The 22,640-nt window shown below is 38.8% G+C and overlaps 1 protein-coding gene across 2 annotated transcripts in view; it reads right to left on the minus strand.

Moving 5' to 3' along the window:
* Positions 1 to 22,640, minus strand: part of TMEM163 (transmembrane protein 163) — a 399,751-nt gene that overhangs the window by 288,730 nt on the left and 88,381 nt on the right. The window contains exon 1 of one of the 2 annotated variants that reach the window (XM_021009490.2): positions 4,993 to 5,444. The exons of the other annotated variant lie outside the window; for it this stretch is intronic. Coding sequence (XP_020865149.1) covers positions 4,993 to 5,176 — 184 coding nt within the window. The 5' untranslated portion in view covers positions 5,177 to 5,444. Of the gene's footprint in view, positions 1 to 4,992; positions 5,445 to 22,640 lie in introns of those variants that run through there. 2 annotated transcript variants of the gene reach the window in all.

Raw genomic sequence — 22,640 nt, forward strand, 5'->3', positions numbered from 1 at the left:
AATTACCTTTTCTTACCTGAATTTTACTGTCCCATTCATGTAAATGTTAGCTATGATTACCCAGGCTAAAACAAAAACCTCAGAGATTTTTATTGTTCTTCTTCCTCTCATTCTTACTGCCCCTTACCCCTACAGGATTTTTCTGTACTACCCTAGATGACAAAATTTTAACAAATCTTTCATCCTTGCCACTGGATTTTCACCACTGTATAAAACTGTATCGAATATTGACTTGTATAAGCAATCTGTAGGGTAGATGCTTTTGACAATGACAGTACTTTAGAGGTTTATCTGCTGAATGGGAGGCTAAGGTTTCCTTTTAGAAAAGGATGTAAAATTCAGAGAGGAACTATGAAAATTTGAGTTTTCTATTTAGCCCCATAACATTTATCCTCATTATGATGAATTTACCCACTGCCAACAACATGCCGGGCATCAGATACAACATAAGTTTCTTCTCCCACACCAGTCAGCCAACATTTGCCTGGAGGAATTTCTAGGAATTAGAAGGTATCTTTCCAACTTAGTATCATTGGTCTACCACCTCCCCACCAATGAAGTTGCAATTGGCCTCTATAGTCAATCAAAGTATAATTTTTTTTCCCTCTCATGAACCAACTCCTCATTCTCAACCCAATGAAAGTAACTGCTGTGAAGACAGTCCTGGAACTGATCAGCCTTCTTTGTTTCTATCAATCCCTCCCAACTCCACCTTCAAAAAATGGTTTGAGATTCCATCCTAAGAGAACATGCTAACCCAGCAGTTAGGCTCAGAGATTAGCTAAGAAATGCAGAAAAAAGCATGAGACGTTCCAAACTTAAAAATACCCAATTTACAAAAGACCCAGCTATACCAATCCCTACTACACTAGCCAAGAGAGAGATCGAGAGAAGAGAGAAAGAGAGAGAGAGAGAGAAAGAAAGAGAGAGAGAGAGGGAGAGAGAGAGAGAGAGAGAGAGAGAGAGAGAGAGACAGAGAGACAGAGAGAGATGTTCAGTCATACTTTCTGCATATTTTCACTTTTCTTGGCTACCAATCTAATATTTTACAGGTTGGGAATTCATTTGGGGATGGGATGTCATTCAAACACTAGTGTAAATGAATCCGATCCAACCGCTTTCTTCTTAACATCTAACTGAGTGCTAAGATGAATCTAAGGGAGCTTCAGTTATGGGAAAGACTAGTGGGGAACATTTTGGCAGATAGAGCATGGTAGTTAGGTACACAAAGAAATGTCACCCATTTCAGAGTCCCATCTAAACCTAGCTCTGCTAGAAGAAAAAGGGAAGTTGCTAACATGAATACATCACTTTAGGGTTTGTAAAGTGCTTAACATATATTATCACACTTGATCTCTACAAGAATCCCAAGATGAGAAAAGTGGTATTTTTATCCTTATTTTCAACTGAGGAAACCAATGCTGAAAAAAGTCTAAGTGATTTTTTTTCCCAGGGTCCCACAGCTAGTCTGAGGTAGGATCTGAATTCAGGTCTTCCTTATTCCAAGTTCTTCCACAAAGCCACCTAGTGGCCTCTGGAAGACTTCCTTCTCCAAGGAAACATATGGCTGCTTCTCTTCCTCTCCTAGTTCAACTATAATGTGAGCTCCCCTGAATCAATTTTTTGGGCTAGTCTAAGAATCACATCATCGCTCATCTCTAAACAACAGACTCACAGTCAGACCATTCTATGCTTGGAGCTCTAAAAAAAAAAGGATTGGAGTAGCAGCATAGACTAGAGAGGATTACAGGATCATATGGGTGACATGGGACCTCAAGGAAACTGAGGGCCAGGGAGAGTAAGTAATTTTTGCTGAAGGTCATGTAGGGAATAAGTGTTGAAGGCAATATTGAAATCTAAGTCCTATGACTACAGAGCCAGAGAGTGTGTGGCAGCAGCAAATCCAGACAATCTCCACTGCCCCAATACCAGCAGGTATCTAAGCCATTGTGAAGCAGGTAGTTTAAATCAGAGGCACAGTAAACAGCCAGGATTGCTGATTCCCTATTCTAAAAAAAAACTGAATGCCAAAAAAAAAAATAGAAATAAGACATGCAGAGGTCTTCTTCAGGTCAATGAAATAATAATAATAATAATAATAATATGCAATTTCTTAATAATCTCACATTTATATACTGCTTTAGAGCATAAAAAACACTTTCCTAATAGCAACAACACTCTAAAGAAAGCAGTGCAAATATTATATCCACTTTAAAATGAAGAGTCTGAAACCAGGGGAGGTATTAATAAAAAAAAAAAAAAGGTTTGCCCTAAGTCACATAGCCAATAAGTAACTTAGATAAGGTTTGAATCCTGGTCTTCTGTTTCCAGGTCCAATATTCTTTCCATCATGCCATGTTGTTTCACTTTAAGAAATGAAGAAAGAAATACTGCAATAAACTTTCCAAGATAAAAATATGTTTTGTTTTTATAAAAATGAATTCTTTAATTTTAGCTCTTTGTTGTCCAGGATATGGAACATAGATGAGGTTTGGCTTTTTCCTTTTTTTTTCTTTCCCTGAAGAATCTCACCTGTTTGTATTTACTTTACGTTTCAGTTTCAAAAAGCAAATGAACAACATCTTGTGGCAATGGAGCCAGCTATACTGCAAAGGATACTTAGGGCTGGGTGGGAGAGAAGCAGGAACAGGAAATCCAAGCTATTGTATGTGATATGCACTGAATTCACACACTGACATATTTCATGAACAGGCAGCAAATTCATTCATACTGCTATACAGTGGGGGGGGGGAATCAGTTTACCAGCAAAAATAACCTAGAAATGAATTCCCAGGAGTGAGAGGTTTTTCTCCCCTTTCTGTTACAAATTACAAAATGTAATTTATCATAGCACTTTATTAAAATTATCGTTTTGAGGGGTGGAAAGAAATAGGCCGTCTTTTAAACATAACCTGCAATGCTACAAAAATAAGCTCAAGGCAGGTGACTGGTTGCTTTCAGCTCAAAATAAGATCTTAGGTTTTAATTTGTAAAAAAAATACTTCAAAACTCTGATATGCTACCTGCAAAGTCTCCTATAATATTCCTTTACATAATGTTTTGTTAAGTACATAGGAAACAGGAGAAGGATAGAAATGCCAAGGCATTTGCAGAACTCAGTGCATTTGGAACAGTTCCAATTGTCTGTAAGCATCTCTGCTGATTCTCTAGGAGTTGCTGTTTCCATTTCATTCTATTTGAAATTCGACAGTTTTAAAATTCAGAAGGAAAAAGATAAGGGTCATGCATTACAATATTAAATATCAAACAGGCACAGGGCTGAGAGAGGCTAGAAATGGGTATAAATCAGAGAAGACTGAAAAAATACAAATTGATCTTAACCTATAATAGAATGCTTCTAATAAAGATTTCTAAGTTGAGGAAGGCTAAATGGGTTGAATTTCTCCAGAAGACTGTAAAATGCTGCCTTAGTTAATGAATAGACCCAGTGGCTCTGTTAAGACAGCTAAAAATCCCAAATCTTAAAGTCCATTTCTTGAGGAACCAGTGGCTACCTGGGAAAGAAAGGAAGTAAGGGCACAGCTGTGAAGCAGAGATCTGAGTTCTGCAAGCAGGCTGAACCTGAAAATATGAAAGGAGATGCAAGGATGGAAAAAGAAAAAAGGAAAGAAAAATAGGAGTATCATCAAATCTTTGCTATTCCTTGAAGTGACCTGAAAGGAGGATTTGAGAAGTCAAGAGTTTAGGTTTTGTTGCTGAAAGCCATTATAGGAATGTGACAACATAACAGATGGGGGTGGGGGTGGAGAGGCCGAGGAAGGAGAGGAGAGAGATAACTGATCAATAATAACCGCAGAGACATTTTATGTTGCCTCGGTATATAAGCTCCTGGGTTTTAGATTCATTCATCAAAGCTCTTGGATTCACAGCAACCCGAAGCCACCTTTGTCCTCTAAAATTGTGTTGTCTCTCTCTTTACCAAAAGATGGGTCAGGTTTGCTGCCCAAACGGATCCACTATGACTTGGGACATAAAGTATGTGACTATGCAACAGAAATGGATTTGAGCAGTAACACAAAGAACGAATTCTCTCTCACTACCTTGTCCCTTCCTCTCTTTGCTACTCCCACACTTGTCTTCAGGTGCTGGAACCCAGAGCTCTCGGCTCTGTAATGGACACAGCACCAGGATTGAAGAAATAACCCCGACAAGCTAAACCCGCATTTGGAAATATTCAAAAGGGGAACTAGCAATGACTGAATAGAGAAGCCAAGACCCCCGGCAGATGGTGAATACCCCATGGTTCGGCAAGGCCATGGTGGAGGGACCGGGATGTCGGCGCGCCTCTGGAAGGAGAGTTGTGCCCAGGCTACCAAGGAAAAAAGCTGGAGGGCTCCAACCCTAGGTATTTCCAAGCAGTGATGCAAGGGTCCCAAGGAAGCCGCAGCCTCAGGGTACCGAAATGCCTCCCTCAAACTTTTTCTGGTGGAGTGGGATGGGGATGGTTCCTAGGCGTGGTGTTGAAGGGTAATTGGTAGAAAACCGAAAAGGGATGTTAGGAGAAAGCTGGCCACATTGGTGGAGGGTGAGGGGATGGAAGGTACCCAAGGAAAAAAGAGAACACACACACACACACACACACACACACACACACACACACACACACACCCATCTTTCTTGGAATCCTCAAAAGCGGCAGCCGCGAAGAAAGCCGGCTTTGGGAAGGATCTGCTGGAAAGCAACCGGCTTCATTTCCATCCCTCCAATATACAACCACTTCGTTTCGGCGCAAGGAGTCAGAGACCAGAGCTTTCTCCCCAAAAGGTCAGAGGGCAGAGTCCCCGAGAACACTGGCCTCAAAGGTGGGGAAGAAAAAAGAGATGCTGCTGGATAGGAGTGGAAATCGCCCAGTCCAAGTAGGAGCCCTGATCCGCTCCCACCGTGCCTAGCCCGTGGAGAAGTTGCGAGATTGAGGGATAAACGAAGAGGTAGGAAATGGGAAGAGAGGAGCTAAGGTTAGCACTCACTCACCTCTGTCCTCCAGCCCGTCACTAAACTGGCCGCTTTCGCTGATCCGAAGGTGCCGCTCCTCCTGCGGCGGCTCTCGGCCTGGGTAAGGCTGGGAGCCAGTGGCTAAGGGAGAGCTGCCCCCGGGGGGCTGCAGGGCGCTGGGCTCCGGGGGGCTGCCATGCTCGCTGTCTGTGGCCGGCTCCATGGCAAGGGACGGAGAGTGACGAGGCTGAAGAGGCAGGAGACCGTGGCCAGAGAGTAAGAAGTGCTAGGCGAAGAGGGCGCTTGGGGGAGGGGAAGGGAGAAGGGAGGGAAGGTTGGAGGGAGAGGCTGGCTGGAGGTACGTTATGGTGGGCAGGGGAGGGAGGGCACGGGGGAAAAGGGAAGGAGGAGATTCAGCTTGGAGCTGGCAGGCAGGCTGGCAGACAGGAGCCCCGCACGCTTCGGCTCCACCGCTGCAGCCCTGAAGGGGGCGGCCCTCGGCTCCCCGCCCCGCCCTCAGGGCAGGTGCAGAGACTGAGAGACCCCGCCTCTACCCTCTCCAACCCGGGGCGCGCAAGGGAACCCTGCTGCGGAAAGGAGAGGTGCGGAGAAACCCGAGAGAGGAGAGCTGTGGAGAAACCCGAGAGAGGAGAGCTGTGGATCATTGGGAGTGCCAGGGACCAGGCACGGGAACAGGGACTGTGGGAGTGGGGTAAAGGAACAGGATGAGGGGCGAGACAGGTTTAGAAGCCGTTTTGTGAGGTCCCTACTGACTTTACTTCTTTAGGGAATACGGGAGGAATAGCAGCGCAAAGTGGGTGGCATTGAATTTCTCTTTTCCGGGGGAACCTTATGCCAATGACTCTGTGTCCCGTACATTAGTGCCCTGCTCTGATTTGATGGAAAAGTTGCGGGTTGGGATGGAAGTAGGCAAGAGGAAGAAGAGAGAAAAATTAGAAAAAGGTTACTAATTTGTCTTTTCTTTTCTTTTTTTTTTATCAACGTGGAAAGAAAGGTTATTTTCTCAGGCATAAACCTTGAGCATTATTTAGGTGACTTTACAGGTTGCTGCTGCGCACCTTGCTCAGAAAATTACCAGACCCTGGCAGCTGTCACATGAATTTCCAACTCTCTCTGCTTTCTTAAGGCCCAATTTCCTGCTGGCAACAGGAACATCAAATGGAATTCCTGAATAGCCAATGTCACAGATCTCTGTGGTAACAAGTCATTTGTGCCACCGTATCCAAGGCATGGATAGTGTAGTGAATAGAAAGCTAGTCTGTCAGAAAGACTTGGGTTCAAATCCAACCTGGTGTCAAGTACTAGCTATGTGACCTCAAGCAATTTACCTAACCTCTTGATGTGGCAGGCATTCTCTGAGACTAGAAATTGCAGAGAAAATGCTGATTTACACTAATGGAAGGAGTTCTTCATGCCAATAAAACCAAAGGTCTTATGCTTCCCCTAAAAATATCTCAGGCTACTCCCAGGAAAGAATATTCCCCAATAGCAACCCTCTACTGTAGCCCAGCTGGTATCCTCACTGTAACCCAACACTCTTCCTTCCCACAACTCCTTCAGCCTTTGCTTCTTCTGCTGTTTTCATCACCGCATACTCACCATCTAGGATACCTTCATCCCAGTTTCCTCCTTTTAAAACCAATCAGTCATTCAAGGCCAGAATCAAGCCCCACATCCTCTCTGAAAAATTTTCTTTGGCCTCTCCAGCCCATATTGATCACTCCCTCTCCTGGACTCTGACCAGTTATTTTCTTATTATTCATTTGACATTTTATTGGTTCATGTCCACATGTAGGTATAACCCACGATTCAAGCCTGGTGCAATTGCTTAAGGCTATTTACATTAATGAAGGAGAGGGCATTTAAGTTCCTAACTTGGAAGAAGAGAAAGATTTTGGGAACAGAGATGTAGGAGCCAACCTCTACATGCCCCTGATTTCCAGCCTGGGGCACTAGAGATCTCAGGGAATTTCCTCTCAGGGAGACCCAGAACTTTCTCTCCCAGTAGTGCCAACTCCTCTCCTCACTGGCATGGAGCTTCAAGTAATCATTCTCTGCATCAATGAAGAGAGCCTTATGTGACCAGTTCAGCCAGGGTTGAACCCCTGAGTTACCCAACAAGTCTAGGAACCCTAGAATTTTTTGAAGCCTTCTCTGATTTCTCCTCTCCCCGAAAGTGATTTCTCCTTCTCCTATGAAATCCCTTAGGACTTGGTTTGCATCTCTTTGCTTACTACCTTATATTTTTTATTTGTACATTTGATTTTATTCCTTCCTAAACTATAAGCTCTGTTAAGGACAGGGCCTGTGCTTGAGTCTTTGTATTACTTAAACTTCTAGCACAGTGTCTCTGATACATAGTAGTTGCTAGATTCATGAATGGATATTTATTTTGTATTCCTACACAACCTATTACAATGGTATTTTCAGTCACACTTTTTTTCAGTCTTTTCTGACTCTTCATGTCCCATTTGGGCTTTTCTTACCAAAGAATCTGGAATGATTTGCCATTTCCTTCTCCAGTCATTTTACAGATGAGGAAACTGAGGCAAACAGGGTTAAGTGATTTGCCCAGGATCACACAGGTAGTAGGTGTCTGAGGCCAGATTTGAACTCAGAGAAATCAGTCTTTCTGCCTTCAGGCCCATCACTTAACTGCCCTATTACAATGGTATACCTGTAGTCAATTAAGAATGTATTGAATTTAATCAAAAACCTATATTCTAGATGTATCTTTTAGACATAGCTGTTTTAGTCAAAAATTTAAATTCTCAGTCTGCACAAACAAATCTTTTACCAGATGACCAAAAACATGAAAAAGAGCTGTTACATATTACTTATAAGATAAAATTCCTCATCATTGGTAGAGGAAGGTAAAGAGAAACGATAAGAAGGAAAAATTATATATTTTATCTATCAATCTTCACTAATTTTACAACTACTAGCATGTGAAGGGTGGGTGATTTTTTTTTTTTTTGCTGTAAGAAGGAGTCCTGGGGCAGCTAGGTGGCACAGTGGATACAGCACCAGCCCTGGATTCAGGAAGACCTGTGTTCAAATCCAGCCTCAGACCCATAACATTTACTAGCTGTGTGACCCTGGGCAAGTCACTTAACCCCATTGCCTCACCAAAAAAAAAAAAAGAGTCCTGATTTCCAGGCACCGCTGAATTGAAAGACCACTGGTTTTAGAGTCAAAGGAAGAGGCTTTGGATTCAAATACTGGGTCAGATTGAACAAATCATTTCACCTTTATGAATGCTTATGTCCTATATAAAACAAAGGAGTTGGACTAAACAATCTCCACAGCCCCACCTGGCTTTACAACCTATGATTCTTCCACAGATAGATACTGTAGTAGTGGGCAGTAGTATAGTAGGCAGACAAAATGGATGAATTTCTGATACATGTATTGTAAACATTCAGTTGCTATTATGCTTATAACATTCAAATGTCTTACTTGGTGAATGAGAGGATCTCATCCTATCATTTTTCCCACCCTTCTTGATTAGGTAGGACAGTTTACTCAGCTGACTGACTGGACTATATTCCATAAGCATGGCATGAAATGTGTCTAAAAATAGGTAAAATGTCATGTTTGATGTGACCATTTGAGTTAAAGCATACCTTGGAGATATTTGGGGTTCAATTCCAGACCACTGCAATAAAGCAAATATCACAATAAAGTGAATCACAATTTTTTTGGTTTCCCAGTGCATATAAAAGTTCTGTTTACACTATACTATTAAGTGTGCAATAGTATTGTGTCTAAAAAATGTGCATACCTTAATTTAAAAGTACTTTATTGCTAAAAAAAAATGATAATCATCTTCTGATGATTCAGTAAGTCATACTGTTTTTGCTGGTGGAGGTTCTTGCCTCCATGTTGTTGGCTGCTGAAGGTTGAGGTGGTTGGACAATTTCTTAAAACAAGATAACAATGAAGTTTGCCCTCCATTGACTATTCCTTTCACTTGAACACATAGAGGCTGTTGTGGCATTATTAATTGGCCTAAATTCAATATTGTTGTATCTGCTGGAATAAGGAGGCCTGAGGAGAGGGAGAGACACAGGGATCTGATCTTGGAGCAGTCAGAACACACATACTATATATTAAGTTCATATGTGGACGGTTTATGGAGCCCCAAAACATTTACAACAGTAACATCAAAGATCACTGATCACAGATCACCAGAACAGATATAATAAGAATGAAAAAGTTTTAAATATTATGAGAATTACAAAAATGTAACACAGAGACACAATGTGAGCACATGTCATTGGAAAAATGACACCAGTAGTCCGGCTTGGTACAGCGTTACCACAAAACTTCAATTTGTAAAAAAAGCAATATCTGGATGTGAAGCACAATAAAGTGAAGTATGCCTGTATTTACTGTCACAGGTGCCAAGAGGTCTATAAGCATTTTGTACCCCCAAAAAACTGAGTAAAAGCACTTTAGTGGAGGGTTAATGGCCCATTAGATTGTAAGTTCCTTGAGCTCAGGGGCTGTCTTTTGCCTCTTTTTGTATCCTTCGAGCTTATCACAGTGCCTAGCACACAGTAGGCACTTAATAAATGTTTGTTTATTGGTTGATTTGGTATAGCACAAGGTGCTGATACCCGACCTATTAGAAGCAGATTGTACCTTCAGGGACTGGTCACCTGGAGTCTGGAGTGGCTATGCAGGAATCCTGGCTAAGGACAAGATGAGAAACCACCAACCAAGATGAAAAAGCACCTATTTTATGAAGCAACAGAAACTCTGTTCTTTCCCTTGAAGCAAGCAGGATCAGTTCATGATTTCATACACAAATGTATATATCTGCATAATCATATACATATGTATCTTTCAGTCTCACTAATAAATTCTTTTGAGATTCAAAGGTGAGTTCATTTGTTATTTTCAGTATCAGAAATCTAAATAAGAGTTAGCAAACTGTTTTTCTTTCTAAAGTAGCATTGGATGTGGGTTTCCAAAATCTGAAATAATCAGGGATATAGTATAAAGTTAAGTGGAAGTTGAAAAAAGGCTTCTCTAGCCTACCAGGCCCGGAGTAAAGAGCCATATCGATCATGGGAATTAATGGCTTTCCATGGGGACATACCATGCCCACCTCTCCCTGATCTCTCTATGGGATCAACTTTTTTTACACAGGTGGAGAAAGATGAGGAGAGGTGATGCCCTTGACACTGGAACACCACCAAAAATAGGGGAGAGAGAGAGCTTGGGAATTATGGAATGAACTGGCTCTTATTGCTTTAAGCAAACTGCAAAGGGAGCAGGGGCTAGAATGCACCAGACAAGAAGAGAGCTTCATACATTAGCTTTACATGAATAAACTGGAGGTTTACCAAAAGCCAGCTGGGAAATCAGGAAAAACAGGCTCAGATCCTTCTTGTGAGGGCAACTAATAGAGGAAAGAAGTTAATTTGCAGTTACATCAAATCTATATGATTGGAGTCTGACCCCCTAATTGGGAAAGATCTTAACCCTGAGAAATCTGGGAGGTTTTTAAGGAGCTAGTCAAGTGGGAGGTGCCCATCTCCTTTGATTCCTTCAACCTAAACCTAGCTGATCCTTTACTATGTCTATTCTGTCACATAAGGATTAACAGACAATGGAAAGAGTGATTCCCATAATGAGATTCCTAAATAACAGACAGCCCATGAAGAGAAATCCGTACAGGCAGAAAGACCACAGAGAAGTAAGGAAGAAGAAAGGATAAAGATGCCACCAGCAAGGTAGATAAAGCCTAAATGGCTGTCTCCCTTGATCACTCACCCATTCCCTTATTTTAGCCAATTTCAGAACCCAGAGCATCTCAAATGGAGACTTGTCTGGAATCTGGTTAGGAAAAAAAAAGATTCCTCTTGACTCAACCTCACCAAAACCTAAGATCATCTCTCTTAAAAAATAATAATAACAAAAAAAACCCCACCATAAATGCCAAAAACAACGAGCAATTCCATATATTGCCTAGCTTACCTTTATGCGTTGTCTTTCACTATTAGAATATAAGCCCCTGGAGGGTTGGGACTGTCTTCCTTTCATTTTTATCCCTAGTTCTTTTCTATCTACATGATAGAACATGTGAAACTGTATCTTTGTTATGCAACAAAGAGTTGAATACAACTAAACAACAATGGAAGCTCTATCAGTTACCATTTTGCCCTACTGTTAAGGGTGGCTCTAATATTCTGGGTGAGGGAACAAATAGAAGACCTGTCCCAATTACTCAACATACCTATTCCTAGAATACATTGGGGTATAAATGAAATCACTACAGGGTGTATTATTTCTCTCATTTTTATAGCTTAATTATATTCTATTACCATCATATGGCATAATTTTTCAAACATTCCTCAATTAATGCGAATCCTCTTAGTTTTCAGTGTTTTTTTCTACTACAAAAAAATAATTACTATAGATATTTTTGTAGGAATGGGTATTTTTTTAACTTTTTTTTTTGGTGATCTTTGGAGTATAACCCTATTAGTGGTATCACTAAGTCAAAAGGTTATTGTTTAGTGACTTTGGGTACAGAATTCCAAATTACTCTCAGGTTCACAATTCCATGAACAATGCATTAATCTGTCTTTTTTTCCCCCAGAGTCATTCCACTGGTCATTTTCCTTTTTTGTTCTCTTTACCAATCTAATGGATAGTACTTCAAAGTTGCTTTAATTTGCATTTTTCTAATTATTAGTGGTTTGGAGTATTTTTCATATAGCTGTTCATGGCTTAAATTTCTTTCTTTAGAAATTTCCTGTTTATGTCTTTTGACCTTTTATTTATTGGAAAATGGCTCTTGTTCTTAGAAATGCTAATCTGTTCTTCATTATAGCTTGGAAATAAGACCTTTATCCAAGAAACATTCTACAAAGATATTTTCTTCCATTACCTGCTTCCCTTCTAATTTGAACTGCATTGGTTTTCCTTTGTGTAAAACTTTTTTTAATTCTGTGTAATCAAGATTATCCATTTAACCTTCTGTGTTCCTCTCTGTTAGTTATTTGGTCATGAACTCTTTTCCTGTCCATAGATCAGAAAGGTAATTTCTATTCTACTCCTCTAGTTTGTTTATGATGTGAATTTTAACATCTAAGTTATGCAGCCACTTACAACATAAGTTGGTATATGGTACGATGTATTGATCTCTACCTAATTTCTGCCAGACAGTTTTGCAGTTTTATCAGAAGTTTGTATTGGATAGTAGTGAGTCCTTGCCCCAGTAGTTAGGGTCTTTGTTTTTATCAAACATCTCACTAGTAGGTTAATTTTCTTCTCTATATTGTGACTTTAATTTATTCTACTATTTGACCTCCATATTTTTTAACTAGTACCCAGTAGCTTTGAGCTGTACTGTTTTGCAGTATAATTTAAAATCTGGTACTGATAGGTTCCCTACCTTCCCACTTTTTTTCATTATTTCCCTTGAGCTTCTTAGCCTTTTTTCTTTCCAAATGAATTCCATTATTACTCTTTCTCGTTCTATAAAGCAATCCATTGGTGGGTGGATTGATGTGGCACTGAATAAGTGAATTAATTTAAGTAGTTTGTCATTTCCATTATATTTGCTCAGTCTACCCATGAGCAATTAATAGTTCTCCACTTTTGAGTCCTGAAGCCATTTCCACTACCAAGTATTGAGGCAAGATAATTGGCTAAGTTTTTAAGACATTGGCTTTTAAATGACACTGATTTTTGAAGATGTGACCTTTAGGATATGGACTGTTTTTGCCTTTCTTTGTATCCCCAGTCCTTAACATAAAGCCTTAAACAGAGTAATATGCTTGATGGCTAACTGAGGGTCCCCTTGTCAGACTGGGAGTTTCTAGGGAGCAGATGTTTGAGGAAATGATGGGAAGGGTGCACCCCACTGATAAGGCAGTGGGCCCCAGATTGTACTCTATAGTGATTTCATTTATCCCCCAATGTATTCTAGGAATAGGTATGTTGAGTAATTGGGACAGGTCTCCTATTGGTTCCCTCACCCACAATATTAGAGCCACCCTTAGGGCAAAATGGTAGCTGACAGAGCTTCCATTGTTGTTTAGTTGTATCCAACTCTTCATGACCCTATATGGGCTTTTCTTGGCAAAGAAAACTAGAGTGGTTTTTCATTTCCTTCTCCAGTGGATTAGGCAGAGGTTAAATGACTTGCCCAGGGCCACACAGCTTTGAGTCTCTGAGGCCAAATTTGAATTCAGATCTTCCTGACTCCAGGTCCAGTGCTCTATCCACTGAACTACCTAGCTGCTGATAAAGCTTCCACTGCCCTCCAAAATTATAAAGCAAAAGTTGTATCACCCTTCTAAGGTAGCAAAAAGAGTAACTATAGTCATTCAGAATAGATAAATACAATCCTCCAACGATAATCCACTTGGCAATATGAAATAGAAAGGAAAGTAAATTATGCCAATGGATTGAGTCCAGAATGGTTTGCAGTAAATTAATCCTTAGCACCAGCATTCTGATGCTACTGTTCTTATAACTTCCATGTATTCAATTTTGACTATGGAGAATATACACACTTTTTCACCACATTCCACTACCCCTGATTGGATACAATCTATCACAAGGAATTCACTCAGCTGATTAACCAATTGTCCCAATAAGGATGTTTCACAAGCACAGAATGAACTGCTTTTGGGGAATGAGTAAAGTTGTGTTTCAAATGATTAATCTTTTTGCCACAGGATCCAGAAGGATAATAACAACATGTGTCTAGGATAGAAGTTGTTCAACAAGAGATCACTAGCCACTATGGCTCCTGGTATCAGAATCCAATGGATCCAAAACTGACTCTACCTCAAAATGTATGCAGGCTGAAACCTAGAATGGCTATACAGGAATCCTAGCTTTGAAGCACCTGAGAGACTATCAGTCTGCTTACAGTGCCATATGAATGGTATACTTTCAATGCCATGCACATCCATCAGATTGACAAAGATTTTTTTTAATGACAAATGTTAGAGTAGCTGTGGGAAAATAGTATCAGTACATAACTAATATTAACATAAATAGTATATCTATATTTGTTAATCTATGGATACCATAGAGACATGTCTATCCACACAAACATATACACTATATATGCATACATACATGCATAAATGTGCCCTAATAAATATTTTAGGAATTTAAAGGGTAGTCCACTATTTTCAATATTAGAATTCTAAAAGACTTTAAAAACCAGGATATCTATGATCTTATAATCTTTATTTTATCTCCTCTCCTACAAGATTGTTGTAAGGGTCAAATTGGTATATGTAAAATGCTATGCAAAATTTGAAACACTATATGAATGATATTATTATTATTATAACTAAACAATCTACAGGCTAGATAATCAATTATCTTGAGTTGATAAGAATAAAAATAATCTAAACTTCACCAATTGAAAAGTATCCCTTTTCCCTATTCTCCAATACTAGTTTCTCTCCTAGAGATTTTTTTCTTAAAAACTTGAATTAGGTTAAATATTTTTTTCCTGAATAATCAACCTTCCTGACTGAAAAAGCAATTATTGTCTCTTCTATATCCTCCGAGTCCCCTGGCTTACCTGATTTCCTCCTTTCTGAATTCCTATTATACTTAGAGCCAGAACAATAGTTTTAATATTTATTTCTCCATTAATTATTTTATAACTGTTACCTTGGTCTTCTTAACTAGACTATAAGCACCTTGAGGGCAGGGATTACATCTTACACTTTTTTTTAAAAAAATCTCCAAAGAGCCAGTATAGGACTTCTTTGTAGTAGTCCTTCAAAAAATATTTAATCGATTGTGGAAATATTCAAACCTGGAGGATAATGCACAAAGGAGACAGACCAAAAGGAAAGACTCATTAAAATGCAGGTGTGGGAGATATAGAACACAACATGAGTTAAACGGAAATGTGTGACTCCCTATTTATTCACTTTCAGCATAGGTTTGTTAGTATCTTTAATTATCAGGAGAGTTGTGAAAATTTTGTTTAAGTCCAAATACCTTAAACCTGTGACCTCTATGATGACCTTCACAACCACATTTTGGTCTATAAACCAGAGGTCTACAAATCCATTTGCATTGCATTTACATGTAATTATATACAATTTGCATACCTCCTCATGCAAGTCACCTGTTTCTAATCTGACTGCAGTATTTAGTCAATTTAGTCAATTTATTATTGCTGTATTTTGAATTGCCACTTTTAAATTTTATTGTCTTCTCTAATACAAATCTTCATTTTACAATAAATTGACTGGGTTTCCTTATATAGGAGAAATGTGAGAGAAAAAGAAGAGGGCAAAATAACAGATATAAGAAAAGGCAGATAAGGAAAATCACAGTTTAGGAAATATTGTCTTAAATATAACTAAGGATACAATCCTAGATAGTGAACTTCTACAAATCTCTACCTATTCCTTATCAAATATAAATTGGCTAAAGATACAACTATGTTTAATTTGTGTTTATCTAATTTGTTGGAATGGAAGGGGTTTGTGGCTGACAATTGTCAACCATTTTAATCATAGCCTGAAATTCTCCATCCATCCCTCCTTACTTACCCCTAAGAAAATACTCTCAAGAATGAAATCCTGGCAATACAGTTGAAAATTAATCCAACAAAGAAGGAAAGGGTAAGCTATCTAAAATGACTATGCAGAGGACTCATTGACTAAATTAGATGTTTAAAAAAATATGTACATGACACCAAGGGTAGGTAAATAAGGATGTGTACAAAAAAGAGTCATGATGCTCTAAGAATGGCATCATGAATGATAAGACTGAGAATGTATCTACATTGTCATAAGGACAACAAAAATGGAGATTTTTGCTACCTTAGGAGCAAAGAGGAAAATTAAAGAGGTAGAACCATTGTTTAAGTTGGATGATAATGAATGACTGAAGAAGTGAATCTAGGCAACTCTTGTTTTGTTTCTGTTTTGTCTACAAAGAAAGGGCATATTCTGGAAAGGGCATATTAAAAATTATGAAGAAGAAACTGAAATCCAAGATAATTGAGGAGATGGTACTTAGGACCCTTCCCCATTAAGGAAGAGTGATCAAGAGCTATAGTTTGAATCTGAAAATAACACCTCTCTAGATTAATAATGTTGAAGGAAACAGAATGATTTAATTCTAGCCTGGTACCACCTCTCTCTAAGGAGAAGGGTGCTCCTTCCTGCTTCTTCTCTTGAAAGGAATCAGTCTCCTTTGGAGAAAGGTAAAGGGAGGAAATGCTAAAGATGTCTGGTCTCACTTCCCTGTGAGCCATACCTCGTAGATCCATGTAGAAACATATAATCTCCATAGACAAAAATAAAACAATACCCACACCACCCTTGCTACATATGGCTGGCTTTTTAAAAGCATATTTAACTTTTAAAGGCTGTAACAAACTTGACCTCTGTGTATCCCCTTCTGAACTTATGTTCAGAAAGAAATAGAGATAAAGTCTCTTGTGATATCCTTGTGAACAAGTTGGAAAGGTACAGGGCAAACCAATAGTCTTCATGTTGTATCAACTGCTCAGAGAGTGGAAAAATGGGTTCCATCCCACCTCCCTAACAATAGTTAAGCCTGAGGCTTGTCTTCAGCACAACTACACTTACCTTTATACCATAACATTCACCCTCCACCGTGGATGCACATTGTGCACACTCATGTCCATCTCCACTTCTTTCAGGGCATTTCTAACCTAACCACTCCCTGGGTATCTAGAACAGCAGCAGCAGCTGTGCAATCGCCATTGGGAAATTCCCCTTCCCCCCTCCCAGTATGACCTTCAGATTACCTGGTGGCTGTGGCAAGTTGCCCTAGGAGAGTAGGTTCTGAGCTCCAGGGCAATGATCAATGAATAAGAATTGTACCCCTCCCCAGTCCCATTTTCATTTTAAGTGGAATAGATTAAGTCTCAAAGGATGAATAGGCATGATGAGTTGTGGTGTATTACAACCCTAATTACATTATTTTCTCAGCTCTCCTCCCCGCTCCACAATCCACCCTCTTTTGAATTTCTTTCTTTTTGTTGAGAGAAACACCATCCTTCCCATTCACAACCTTAGTGTCATCTCTGATTCAGTTCACTCTCACTCACCTCACATTATCTAATCAGTTACCAGATCTTATTTTTACTTCCACAACAACTCTCACATCTGTCCCCTTCTCTTTACTCATATAGCTATCAACCTAGTTCAGCTTCTCATCATCTCTTTCCTGGACTATTGCAATAGTCTCGTAACTGACCTTCCTGTCTTGAGTCTCTCCCCTCTCCAGATGATCTTCCACATGGCTACCAAAGTATTTTCATGAAGTATAGGTCTGACCATGGCCCTCCTCTATTCAATGAATTCCAATGGCTCCTAATTGATTTTGTGGTCAAATATTATTTCATCTTTATTGCATTCTTTTTGAATTTCTATTTTTGTAAGTTTTAAAAACTGCATAATTGTTAGTATAGTAGGACAGGTATATAATGAATTAATAAGTAAATAATAGACATATTGGCAGTGAGTGCTTGAAGATAGATATAGATATAGATATAGATATAGATATAGATATAGATATAGATATAGATATAGATATAGATATAGATATAGATATAGATATAGATATAGATATAGATATAGATATAGATATAGATATATGCAACCAAAGAGGTTTGGTGGTCACTGAGTTAGACAATAGTATATTTAGGTGAATTCCAAACTGGTAACTGACTGAATCTAATGAATAGTGATTAATGGATCAATGTCAACCTGGAGACAAGTCTCTAGTTGGAGTACCCCAGGGATGCTGTTGTGTTCAACATTTTTATTAACAGCTTTGGTGAAGGTATAAATAACATGCTTATCAAATTTCCAAATGACACAAAACTTTCAGAGATAGCTAACAATATATTGGATGAGGAAGTCAACAACCAGAAAAAATAATGATAGCATAAACAATGGGGCTGAATCTAATGATTGATTATAAAAGAAACAAAAGTAAAGTATTACTCAGATTTTTAAAATTAGAGAGTCCTGGCTAAATAACTGTTCGCATAAATAAGACCTAGTGAAAAATGAAGAGATGGGCTGACCTGGTGCCTTTCTTCAATGGAAATTCTAGGAAAAGCCATCCAAGGAGGTGGAGGGGCTGAGTATGAATTCTATGATAAAGAGTTTTCTGAGACATGAAGAAGTCAGAAGTATAGCTAATGAGAAATGAAACATGTGTCCAGAATAAAGAATGAAATAGGTGCATTCATCTCTGCCCTGGTCAGACCATATCTGTGTTCAGTTCTGACTGCTATATTTTGGGAAGAACATTGGCAAGTTGGGTGCATATTGAAGATGATGACCTGTATGGTAAGAAGACTGGAAACCTTGCCACATGAAGATTGAATGGAATAATTAAGACTATTTGGTTCAGAGAAAAGAAAACATAAAAAGGGGCATGATCATTGTTCTTGAGAATTTGAAGTGCTGTCATGTGGAAGGGGATTAGGTAAGTTTTACATGGCTTCACAAGGCAGATTCAAGAGCAACTGGTAGAAGTTGGAAAGAGGAAGATTTGGGCTGAATATAAAGAAAAGCTTCCTAATAATTAGAGCTGCTCAAAAGTGAGATAGTGTACCTTCGAGGTAGGGAGTTTTCCCATCACTGAAGAATTTCAAATGGATGCCAGATCACCATTTGCGGAGATGGGGTAGAGGGAATTCTTGTTCATATATAGACTAGATGTGATGAGTTTTGAGTAACAAGCATTTATTGAGCACTTACTATGGTCCAGGCACTGTGATAAGTTCTAGGGATACAAAGAAAAAGCAAAAAGCACTTGTCTTCAAGGATCTTACATTCTAGCGGGAGAGAAAACATGTACATAAATTGGCATGTACAAGATACACACAGAATGGATGTGAGGTAACCCTAGAAGGGAAGACCCCCTTCAGTAGATGGCACTAGAGTTGAATCTTAAAGAGTGCCAGAGATTCAAAGAATTGGAGATTAGTAGGGAGAGCATTTCAGGCATGGGGGATAGGCAGTGCAAAGGCACAGTGAGAGGAGATACAGCTTCATATGTGAGGAACAGTAAGTTAGACTGCAGAGTTCACAGACAGAAGCATGATGTAGGAAAACTGAAAAGACTGGAAGGGGCCAAATTGTGAAGAGCTTTAAAAGTCCATTAGAAGGATTTATATTTGATTTTAGAGATAACAGTGAGCCATTGGAGTTTATTGAGTAGGAGATGACCTCTCAGACCTATACTTTAGAAAAATCATTTTAGTAGCTGGGTGGAGTGGAGAATAAATTGGAGTGAGGAGAGACTTGAGGAAGGGAGTCTAGTTGGAAAGCAATTTCAATAGTCCAATTGAATAATGACGGCCTGAACTAGAATTGCAGCTGTGCAAGTGGAGAGAAGACATGAAATATGTTACAAATAAGTAAGTTGCACAAAGTTAACAAAAAAGGAAAATGACAAATGTTGGCAGGTCTGAGTGAAAACAGAAATATTGATGTATTTTACCGGAGCTGTGAATTGGTACAGCCATTCTATAATGCAATTTAGAATTATGACCAGAAAGTTACTAAATTGTGCATACCTTTTGACTGAGCAATATGAAAGTACAAACTCTGATCAATACAATGACCAACCATGATTTCAGGGGACTTATGATGAAACATGCTGCCCACCTCCTGACAGAAAGGTGACAGGCTCCGGATATATATATAAAGAGAGAGAGAGAGAGAGAGAGAGAGAGAGAGAGAGAGAGAGAGAGAGAGAGAGAGAGACGTATTTTTTGGAAATGGCCGAAGTGGAGATTTTTTTCTGCTAGACCATGTATGTTTCTCACAAAGGTTTCACACACACACACACACACACACACACATCCCCCGCAATGGCATTAAAGGGTTTTGCTTTTCTTTTTTCTCCAGTGTTGGGGGGGGGGGAGAAAATATATATTTGTTCACTGAAAACAACTAAATTAAATTTTGAAAAAAAATTTTTTAAGCTATCCATGCTGGATTTATATCCCCAAAGACATCAAAGAAAGAGGAAAAGATCCTATATATACAAAAATATTTATAGCAGCTCTTTCTGTGGTGGGTAAGAATTGGAAACTAAGGAGATATTCATAAATTAAACAAATGAACAAATAAAAATGAATAAATTATGATGTATAAATGTAATGAAATACCAAAGTGCTATGAGACATTATGAAAGAGGTGGCTTCAAGGAAATCTGGGAAAATTTGTATGAACTGATGCGGAGTGAAGTGAGAAGAACTAAGGGAACAATTTATAACATAACAACATCATAAAAATGAACAATTTTGAAAGACTTAAGAGTTGATCATGCAATAATCAACCACAATTTCAGATAATTGATGATGGACAATGTTACCTACATCCCGACAAAGAAGTGATGCATGCAGAATGAGACATATTTTCAGACAAGGTTAATATGGGAATTTATTTTTGCTGAACGGTGTATATAAGTTGCAAAAGTTGGGGGAGGGGGGTTTTCCCAGTGGACAGGAGGAGGTAGGAGATAGAAAAATAAATGATTACTGAAAAAATAAGTTATATTGGATATGTAGGGTGAATGAGAGTTAAGAGTTAAGAGTTAAGGGTGATGCTAAGGCTTTGATCTGAAAGGATGGTGGTGCCCTCCATGGAAACAGGGAAGTTTGGAATTAGGGTGAATTGAGGTAGAAAAATAGATTTTGTTTTGTTTCACAGATCTAAATAAGTCAATAAATAGATAATAATCTACATAATAATCTAAATAAGTCAAAAAAATAGAAGAATGAATCATGAATGGATAGATTAGATAAATAAATAGATAAAAATTAAAATCTTAATTCTACTACCCACTCCTGCTACCATTTCCCCTTATACCCTCTTCCCCTGCTCCTTTTATTGCCAAACCACAACTCTATAATGTCTTGGTCCTCCTACCTCTCTGGAGTACTCCTGTCTCTTTTGTTGACTCTTCATTTTCTACCTGCACCTTTAATGAAGTCATTCCTCAGGTTTCTGTCCTGGACCCACTTCTGTTATTTCTCTACACTCTATTCAAATGTTTATTGAATTAAATGTTCATTTCATCCACTCATGCAGCTTCACAAAAAACTAGATTATACTTCCGAAGTCATTTACAATCTAATTTCATTCCCACCACTCTCCTAATACTGTTCTTTCAAATGTCAGCAATCACTTCCTAATTTTCCAAGTGCAATTACTTTTTCTTAGCCTTTTCTTTTCTGTAGCACTTGACAAAACTGACCACCTTACCCTTCCTGAAGCACTCTCTTCCCTTGGCTCCCATGACTAACAAATGGCCCCAAAGAAGAAATCATTTTTGACAGATTTGAGTCCCATTGCAGCACAATTTGAAACAATCTATCAAACAAAATACTCCATAGTAGCTTCTAGAGCAGGGCATCTGGCTGGCACGGTGGATAGAGTGCTAGGCCTGGAGTCAGGAAGACCTGAGTTCAAAACTGGCCTCAGACACTTACTAGCTGTATGACCCTGGGCAAGGCAAAAGTCACTTAACCCTTCTCATCTGTAAAATGAGCTGGAGAAGAAAATGGCAAACCACTCTAGTATCTCTGCTAAAAAACTCCAAATGAATCACCAGTTAGACACAATTGAAAAATGACTAAACAAAAACAACAAAAACTACTAGATTCAGAAGTAGTAAAATATTACCACAGCAATAAAAGGAGAAGCTAGTTAAAGACTTTAGGGAATACTTATGTAGCCAAAGAAGTACAAAGGATTCATAGAATCTTAGGACTGGAATGAACCTTTGGGGTTGAAGACGTGCATCTCCCCAACTCCATGTAGATGGAGGAGTTCAAACCCATATAGGCTCATAAATTAAAAGCTCCCACAAAATGAGTCTTCACAAATTTTTCTATTACAAAAGTTTTGATGTAAGTGATTTTATGTAAAACTACCACAATAGCTAAACATATTCTATAAATATATTAGTAGATAAACTATTATTCATTGATAAACACAAAACTCCTGCTTTTTCTCATTTTCTCTTCATTCTTGTTCCTACTCATTCCTCTTTTTTTCATAAAAGTTTTTGTACTTTTAGATAAATTCAACAGCTAGTCTTTTCTACCAAAAGTCAGAGATAGTAAATATATTTGAGTTAGTTTACCTCCAAAAATGCATTAAAGGAGTCATAAAACATGGATAATGAAGGACAGATCTGGCCCTCTATGGTATCTCCATGTTCTAGACACACAAGTGTGTTTTGTGCTTTAGTTTGGGTACCAAGGTAATGACCAAGGAAATACAGATTACCCTGTCTGGGACAATAGAGGAGAGTGTTTATGGACCACATAAACACCAGGAAATTGGCTGGTAACTAGAGAAGTAACCTCAGATTCAGCTCTCTGTTGTTCTAAAACTTTCAAACTGTGGCCTTCTCTTTTTTACCCCAGAGGGCCTAACTACTCCAAAGCTCTTGACCTCTGAAACAAGACAGGTATATTCAATTGCCTACTCTCATCTACAATCCCTAGGTTGCCTCCATCTTGGAATTATGTTATCCACTAGCAAGAGGTAAATAAAAAGCTCATGGTTCAACCAGAAACTTGTTTCAAATCAAGGTCACCTCATAATCTGTTGATTGTCAGTCCCTAAAATTAAATTTTCCTCCCCATCTGT

This window comes from Phascolarctos cinereus, unplaced genomic scaffold (assembly GCF_003287225.1).
Source record: "Phascolarctos cinereus isolate Bilbo 61053 unplaced genomic scaffold, phaCin_HiC Scaffold_726;HRSCAF=1367, whole genome shotgun sequence".
In the NCBI taxonomy this organism is placed as follows: Eukaryota; Metazoa; Chordata; class Mammalia; order Diprotodontia; family Phascolarctidae; genus Phascolarctos; species Phascolarctos cinereus.